The 8,988-nt window shown below is 47.2% G+C and overlaps 1 protein-coding gene across 2 annotated transcripts in view; it reads left to right on the top strand.

Annotated features, from left to right (window-relative positions):
- Nucleotides 1–4,239: 4,239 nt before the first annotated feature.
- The window catches only part of CCNI (cyclin I), a 51,862-nt gene continuing 47,113 nt past the window's right edge, over nt 4,240–8,988 (top strand). The window contains exon 1 of one of the 2 annotated variants that reach the window (XM_044429466.1): nt 4,240–4,682. In XM_044429466.1, coding sequence (XP_044285401.1) covers nt 4,629–4,682 — 54 coding nt within the window. In that variant the 5' untranslated portion in view covers nt 4,240–4,628. The remainder of the gene's footprint in view (nt 4,683–8,988) is intronic. The other variant, XM_044429464.1, reaches the window with a different exon arrangement.

The raw sequence follows: 8,988 nt of genomic DNA, 5'->3' as shown, positions 1-8,988 counted from the left end.
CCTTCCACCGAGGTCTGAACGAACAAAGAGTCCCTGTGCAACAATGCACACTGTACGGTTTTGTGGAACAGTAAAAAGGTGTGCATCACTTTTCCCATCACATGGATAGAGCCCACTCAAACATTAGACGGGGCGGGGGGATCCATTTAACAGAGGGTCTGCAGAGGCAGCACACGTGGTTGGCGTGCAGAAAGTCCAATCCTGAGATCGTGCACCGGAGGAATCCCACCTGAAATCCTAGAGAGGGTCAGCGAGATGGTGTGATGGCCTGGCTTGGTATACCGCAGCTTCCTATGGTCCTCAGAGGTCAACATTGCCTGGTACCTGCCAATATCAGTGTTGAAAATTTCTACACACCAGGCCAAGGAATGTTTTTATCGATGGATCCGTAAGTATGTGAAAGTAACAGGTCAGACAATGCCCTTACTGGAGCCAACAAGCACTTCACAAAATAGTGAACCAGCATCGTCGTACGAACAAAGATCTTAGGGTGGCCATTTTCACATCTGCTTTGGAATGCCTTATTATGAAATTATACTTCTCATTTCTGTAGCATTTTGCAATGTATAGATGACGCTATTTCATTTTCCCTAGTCTTTTGAGTCCATGTATTAAAATATATCTACCTGGGCACTATGATCAAGTTTTGAGGACTTCCTCTTATTGACACTTCCGAGAGAGACTTAGATGGAGGCAACAAGAAGGGCCTTTTCAGTGATGGCTCCCAATTAGGGAACAAGTTCTCCAATAAGGCCAACCTGATGTCAACTTTACTATCTTTTTGGCACCAGGTAAATACTGTTCTCTACTGCAGGGCATTTAATTAGTTACTGGGGCCTGCTAGTTTTTCAACAGGGTTTAATAGGATTGCAGAAAAAATAGGTTTTAAATTTGGTTTTAATTTTTTTGTTTACTTGTATGATGATTTAATACATTCTAATTGTGCATGTGCTGTTGTGAACCACCCAGAGAGCTTTGACTGTTATGTGTTATAGAAATTAAATAAGCAAATAAATATCATCTTGCTTATTGGTTTTATAATGTATACAACCCTTTGCAATGTGCATTCTATTCTGTTGTGTCAGAGATGTGTGGTATCTATTGCTTTTGGTACTAAAGCAGCAGTGTAGCAGTTCATTATGTGTACTGAACGTAACATTGCTTTCTTACATGTCTGCCATTGCCCTTGAATGTTTTAAAATACAGCCAAAGAGCTGGTGTAGCGGAGTACCCATTGTGTAATCTGGCAAATCTTTGCTCAAATCTCTCAGATTTTGCTCCCCATCTGCAGTGTGAGAATGGATGATACTGACCTACCTTACAGGATTGTAATCATGCATATGAAGTGGTTTGAATAATCTGCTCAGGAGGAAAACAGGCAAGGAAGAGAATCTTTAAGCATGGTGTTCCAAGGCTAGGCAGGAGCACCAAAAATGCCTCCTTTCCTTTTTCAAATCAAGTGTAAATATAGGGCACACAAGTCCCCAGTAGCATCCTCAGAAGCTCACTCCAGGAGTTCCCTCAAAGTACGAAGGATGCATGAATACTAAGCTGAGGGCCTTTTCAGTTGTGGCATCCTGGTTGTTGAATGCCCTCCCCAGAGAGTCTTGTCTGGTACCCACATTGTGGTCTTTACAGCACCCGCGTAAGACCTTAATATCCTCCCAGCCACTGCAGTCCTTTGATTGTTGTTGCCTCGTAAACATGTTACTGAATCTTCTGATCTTCATATTGCTGCTGGTTTTGTACTGCAGCTTTTATCTTTTAAGAGTTTTATATTATGTTTTCACACATAGTTTGTATTTTATGGTTTTAACTTCTGTGACCCATCAAGAGAACTTCAGTTACTGGGTGGTAGATAAATGGAACAGAGGAATAAATAAGAAGGCTTCTGTTGAAGTTCTTAATAGACAATAATTAATCATCTTAACAATATAATAATCGTATAATTATATGATTGGATGATATCATAAATACTATAATATATAATGCATATTATATGTACTATAGTAATCTTAATAATCTTAATAATTCTTCATAATCTAGACATAATGGCAATCTTTCTCTCTTCCATGCATATATTTATTTATTCACATGGAAGGGGAAGAAATATTGCAGCCTCAGTCCTCAAACCTCTCCGCCTCTTTATAACACAACATCTTCTGTGCCACTAATTTCAAAGAAACACACGCACCACTCTTCTGGGAGCGGCAGGGCGGGGGGCATCTACATGATGCACAGCTGTATCCTTGCACAGATCCAATTCTCCAGACAGCAAGATGCACAATGACAACATTAAGTACACGATGACGCACTTATTTCAAACAAGTCTGCTGTTAAGGGTGGCCTGGCACAGAAAGTAAGCCAATGAAGCTTAGCCTGTCACATATTACTACTGCAAGAAAGGCTTCAGCCGCTAACAGTCTGTGATTTAGCTTGCACTGAAAAAGACAAGAGAAAAGGGAAGCAATTCCAGAAGTTGGTGAATGATACATGAGCATATACCAAGGTCCATGGATTTCCAGATATGAAAATCCAGCTGTACTTTTTCTCTCTCACCCACATCTCTGCATTGCACGCTGCCGATCCTTTCCCATATCATCTCCTATGAAACTGTGGCAAAGACTAGAATCTAAGTATTCCCAAGTGTTATGCTTTGCAAAAATTCTTATCTGTGAAACTGCTTATGAAAGGAATGCAAAGTGCCCAGCAAAGTGGCTTGGAGCTATAAGCACTAATTCTGCAATCCCATGAACATTGGCTTGGAACAATGTCTGATTCAAGAAACATTACTCCTCAGCGAAGTTGCAAAGTACCTCAGCTGAAAAGCTTCAGGCTTGTGTACACTTACTTATAAACCCACTTACTTAATTCCAAGAAAACAGAGTAGTGCAAGCAGGCAGCCAGAGCCTGTACAATTATTTTCTCAAAGCAAATCCCAGACTGTCCATGGGGTTTTTTCCCAGGTAAGCACACAGGGAATCGCACCCTTACATAACACTGGATCATAAATAAATCAGTGCAATTTTATACCAAGTAAACCTGTTTAAGGTTAGGCTGCACCAGGGGGAAAAGTAGGTTGAGCTCGCAACAAGCAAAAAGCTGCACTTTTATTCATGTCACAAGCCATTTGTGCAATTTGATCCCATGTGTGTACTAGGAAGTAATCTTAAATCCATCTGGTGGGTCTTGCTTTCTCCAGTAGCATGTCCAGGACTGCCCTTCCGAAAGCTGGCCCAGTGCCATACTTCGGTTGAACAGCGGTGTGATACGCGGGTTGGCTTGGCTTGGGGACCAGGGAACTCTGGTTTTAAGTTCCACACAAGAGGAAAGGGGTGTGAGATATAAATGCAATGCAGTATTTTTAAAAAAGCCCATGTTTATGCAGAAAACCCACTATGTTCAGTGGGCCTTACTCGGAAACATGGGTGGGCAAATTGCTTGTCCCGCGTTTTGGCCCTTCAGTACCAGCCTGCATAGCCAACGGAGCGAGAAAGCAGGAGAGGTCGACCAAAACGTCTGGCGACCCTGCCCTACTCTAGAAAAGCCCGAAGAGTTCTACGGGAAGGGGCACCAACTCCTCCACTTCAGCACTGTTTTTGCATTACTTCTCAGGTTTCGTAACTGCCTTTCCAGAGAAGTCCCTGAAAGTCGGGAGTACCCCAAAGCCAGACGCGCCAGCAGTGCGCGGAAACGTCAGGCAGCCATCCAAGCCACCAAGGGCGCGATCCCATGGCTGTTTTCCGCAGCCAACATCCTCAGCATTCCCCAGCCGCGCTCCTGGGTTGCCCGGGGTTCCTTCAAACGTGCACCCTCCACGGGGTTGCACCCCGCAAGGCCAGACTCCGCTTCTTCCGCATCCTTCTACCCTTTCCGCGATGGGAGGGCCAAAGGCAGAAGGAGAGCAAATTCAGCCGGTCCCAGATGCCTGCCTGGGGTGCGCAGAGGGTGCCCGCAGCCGCTTCGGCGCCCCCTCCCTCCGCAGGGCTGCGCGCGCGGCCGAGCAGGCGAGCCTCGCGGAGCTGAGCCCTTCCTCCTCCTCCTCCTCCTCGCCTCTCCTCCCGCCGCCACGGCACGGTCTCCTTCGCACGCAGGCGGAGAGGAGGAGCAACGCCGAGCCGGGGGAGGAGGCTCGGCCGCGCGCTGCCGGCGCTTCTTTCCCTCCCCTGCTCCCCCCGGGAAGCGGCTTGCTCTCCGCTCCACTCCTGTGTCTTGTTTTTGTTTTCCGCCCCCTCCCCTCCCCTCCTTTTTTTCTTTTTGTTCTTTTGCTTTTTGCTTTGCCTCGCCCCCCCCCGCTTCCTCCCCTCCCTTCCCCAAGCGAGCGAGGCGCTTTTCTCTGCCCCGGGGGCAGCAGCAACACAACAATAGGGCCAGGTCTTTCTCTTAGTCTCCCCGTGAAGAGAGGGACGGATCCCCGCAGCCCGGTTCCTTCCCTCCCTGCGCCCGCAACACACGAGTCGGGGCTCCAAACCCACCATGGAGACATGAACCAGCCCGCAGGCGGCGGCAACAAGAGCAGCAGTCGCGGGCGCCGCTTCTTCCCGGCCTAACATGGAAAAAGCAGGGAACTAACAAAGAGCCACCAAGCAAGCATCTTCCCCGGTTGCAGCCACAATCATGGTGTTTTAATGGACCGAATGCTGGCCAATTGCAACGGTGATTTTTACAGCTTTGAAGGGGAGGTGAGCGCTCGGATCTTTTTCTCCTCTCTTTGTCAGTGCTTTGCTCTGTTGTGGGTCTCTTTGGCGATATATGGCTTTCTCGGGTTTTGGGGTGCATTGCTTGCGATCAAGGGGGAACCGTCATTGCGTTTTTTAAAAAATTGCGAACTTTTCTACGTGGTTGTTGCATTGGGCCTTGTTGCCGATTGTTGCCGGTCTCTTGTCATCAAATGGCATTTTATATGTGGGAGTCGAATCTAAGCAACACTCCTTTGTAAACAAACGCTTCATCCTGCCGTTCTTAATAAACAGCGTGTATAAGGAGTCATTCCAGAAAAGACCTGTATTTGCACCCTTGACCGTGCACAGAAACATGCAAACCGTTTGCATAGCGTAGGCCACAGCCGAACTAAGCAAGTTGAAGTATGACTCTGGTTTAAACGGTTCACGGGTTATTGGCGTCTGTTTTCGATTAATTAAAAGCCTCTGACTGTTTTATGTATGCATTTATTGATTTATTACAATCCCTACCCCCCGATTTAAGTTGAGGCTGCACTGTTAAATGATGTATGTGGTGTGCACTTTAAGACAGAGGTGGTACTACAAGATTGCTCGTGTTGCTGTTTACATGAGACGCTTGCAAACAGACGCTTGGTAGTCCGCCTGCGATGTGCTAGCGAGCTCTTTTGTAGCGCTGCGGCGTGAATGTTTTGCCATGTAAACGAGGCATGCATTGGCTGTGCAATACGCTGCAGATCATGCCTGTGCACGGCGCGTTACAGTTTTTGCTTCTGTGTATGAAGCTGAAAAAGCAAGGCGGACTGTCCAGACTGCCGTCCTATGCATGCTTACTTGAACTTGCTCCTGACTGGCAAACGTGAATGACGGCCTGGACGTCTGTGCACACTTTAAAACTCCTCCTAATGCATGCACTTTTGCTTCTCTGGGGCCGCAGACAGCTTGCCGGTTCTGAGGAGAGTGCTTTGTGCAGGGCCTCACTCTAGACGGGTTTTGAAATCCTTCAAACGCCGCACATTTAGGCCGTGCGTTCTCCACGCCGTGCTGTCTGCAGCGAGGGACCCCTTTGGAGAAGGCCTTCGCTTGCCCGGCGCCCGGGGAGGGTGCCGTGTCCGGTTTTCGTTCTAGGTCAGGGCTTGTTGACGTCCGGCGGTCGAGCCCGGCTCTCTGCTGGTTACGTCATGGTGGCTGACAGAAGCGGTGCAGAGCAGCTGCATTTGAAATGTTGGGGGGGGGGGGGGGCCTTCCCAGCAAGGGCCCTGGCCCAGCGGGCGATGCTGGCAGCAATTTCTCTCTTGCCGTGCCAGCCCCGACGCATCTTTTTGCATGGCTAAATTATCTTGCACAGGTGGGGGGAATGCGAACAAGTTCCAGAGGCCTGCTGCTTTGGCAGGCGTCCTGTGTAAAGCAGTGGGGTGGGGGGTTCATTGCAGTAAAATTTCCAGGATGTTGCCCTGGTGCGACACTTCGGGACAGAGCCCTGCATAAGCCTTTGCATCCATCCGGTGTGGGCAGAGAGGGCAGGGCAGCGGCTGGTGGAGGAATGGCTGTTCTAGTACAGTCCTGTCTGTCCCAGCCTGGTCTAGGATCCCCTTTCACCCTCTTCCCGTTGCAAGCACAAAGCAATCAAATATTAACTAAAAAACAAAAAGCCTGTATTTGCAAGCTCTGTGGTCTGAGCTGATCCCTGGATGGCAAAGGCTGATTTATTGCAGCCTTGTTATTTGAACCGTGTGGCACAGAGTGGAAATTAAATAGGTCCCTGACCCTGAGGAGCTTACAGTCTTACAAAGAGGAGACCAGTGCAAAATAGGGTAAAGGATTCCTATAGAATTGGCTCTTGCCTGTATGGTCAGGGTAAAGGTGTCCAGAAGGTATGGCCCAAGCTTCTGTTACAGATCTACAGAAGCATAAAGGTATTGCAGAATGTGATTGTGAGCAGAGGCAGAATTTAAGGTCTTTGAAACTCAGCTGCCCGCTTTTGTTTGTTTGTTTTTGTTTGCTTCTTTTGAACAGGTTTCTAGCCCAGGTGCATAAGATACACCTGAAAGTGAAAGGCCGGTGCCTGCTGAAATTTCAGATACTTCCCAGTGACTGAAGAATCTAGCAGTTTGGGATAGGGCTTCAGTGCCCGGCAAAATGGCTTGCTCTCCCTGTGATTGTCAAAACCAGAATAAAAGCTTGCAGAATGCATTATCCAGGGCAAGGGATGGAGGAAGATTGCAATAATACATGCGTGGCACGCAGAAGATTCACCTTGTTTGACTAACGCAGATCAATAGACTCAAACAGTTCAGTTCTCCTTTACAGGGGATTTAAAACTTCATTTAGTGTGAAGCTTGGTGTCCTGGCTCACTTACGTTTCATGACTGACACATGGAAATACTTTAATAAAGGCTCTCCTGAACTGTAAAAATGTCTCCTCTTTAGAAACAAAACTAGAAAGCAGGATGTGCAGTGCTGCAAAACTCATTTGGAGATTCCTTCCTAAAGTGCTTAGGGCTTCATGGGTATTAACCCTTCCTTCATTCTCTAATGAAGTGGCGTAATGGTGAGAATGTTGGACTGGGACTCAGGAAATTTGGGTTCTAGTCCCTGTTTGTTCATACAGCTCACTGGGTGATTTTGGGCCAGCCACTGACTCTCAGTCCAAGCTACCTCACAGGGTTGATGTGAGAATAAAAAAGGAGCAGAGGAGGATCTGTACATTGCTTTGCGTTCTTCAGTGCAGTCTTTCCACCAGTCCTGTAAAATAGGTTAGTATGACTTTCGATAGAAGGGAAATGGGATGGAAGTGAGTCTGAGAGAGATAGTGACTTACCTAAATTTGTCCTATTGTGTTCCTGGCAGAGGTGAGATTTGGATTGGAACATCTAGGTTCTTAACTTTCAGTGCAGTCCGATGCATGCTGTCTCGGGTGCAAATCCCATTAAGGTCAATGGGGTTTACTTTCACGTAAGCGTGCATAGGGTTTTAGCCTGTACTGCAGCCTGAGGCGACAGTCTTATATGGGAGTATATCAGGAAACATAGGATTGCACCATTTCTTCTCTGTGAAGGATTTCCTCACACCACAACCAGAAGCACATATAGGGAAATGTCTCCTTTACTGGGCAGCCTCGTGTGGGGTTCCTTATCTAGAGTAAATGCTTCCGTTTCTGGGCCTAAGGAACTCCTAATAGATTAGGACTCAGGAGACTCTGCTGTTGCCCCAAGCCGCTAAGGGCTTCTTTTACCTCTGATCCAAGTCCTAACCTAGTACATTTACAACTAGACGCACTGTGGGGTTCAAATATTCCCTGAGAGCCAGCCTGCTACTGTTGTACTGCAGACTGTCTGGAGAGTTTATTTGGGTTTTTACTAGCTCCTTATATCATCTTCCTCTGGCCAGATCGTAGCCTTACCAACCTCCTCCTTTCCTCTGATCTTTACCAACTACCCAAGGTTATCTCACAGAGAAAGGACAGCTATTAACTTTCTCCTCAGCTTTCACCTAGCCTTTTTTACAACATCACACACCAACCAGCAGCCCTCCCTGTCTGACAGCTACAAACCCTGACCCTACTCAGCTGTCAACAGGAATGCCTTCACTCCCATTTCCCTGCCTCTCTTTCCCACCTCTCTGGAATTGAATTTATCTGATCCAGGCCCCATCTAACACTATTCAGAGCAATTCTCTCTCTCTCCCCATTCTGAATATCTCTCAACAGCAAACACATGGACCTTTGACAGTAACAAAACAAGGCCTCAAGCTTGCTTAGATGCCTTGCAGAAGCCTCAAAAAGAATGCATTACAGAATCACAATAGTTGCATACTGGCCTTGCTTTACATTCTTCTTTCTGTCCTATATAGAAGCCAAGATGGTTTACTAAAACCTCCTCTCTGTTTTATCCTGACAAACAACTCTACAAGGAAGTTTACAGTGAGAGTCAGTGACTGGCCCAAAGTCATGCATGAAGCTTTGTGACTGACTGGGGACTAGAGCACAGATTTCTTGGGTCCCTGTCCAGCCATGCTAACCACTACACCAGATTGCCTCTTTAAGCACTGCAAAAATTAATACCAGCAGTTAGACGGGCCAGCAGAGTTGCATAGTTTCAGCTCCCTGTGCGCGCGCGCGCACACACACACCCACACTATATATCATAAACACAGACAATGGCAAACACTCTTTCCTTTGTTAAAATCTGTCATCATTGGCGAATCTGTCTGCAGGCCAAAGATCCTTACTTGCAGAGCTGTTGAAATCATGTATTTTCTCCTCATTTGAACTTTGGAGCCAGGGAGGAAGGTGGAAGAGGAAGGCGAG

This window comes from Varanus komodoensis, unplaced genomic scaffold (assembly GCF_004798865.1).
Source record: "Varanus komodoensis strain SLA01 unplaced genomic scaffold, ASM479886v1 scaffold2, whole genome shotgun sequence".
Classification (NCBI taxonomy): domain Eukaryota; kingdom Metazoa; phylum Chordata; class Lepidosauria; order Squamata; family Varanidae; genus Varanus; species Varanus komodoensis.
Note: the sequence above shows the minus strand (reverse complement) of the source record. Positions and strands in the feature narration are given on the sequence as shown.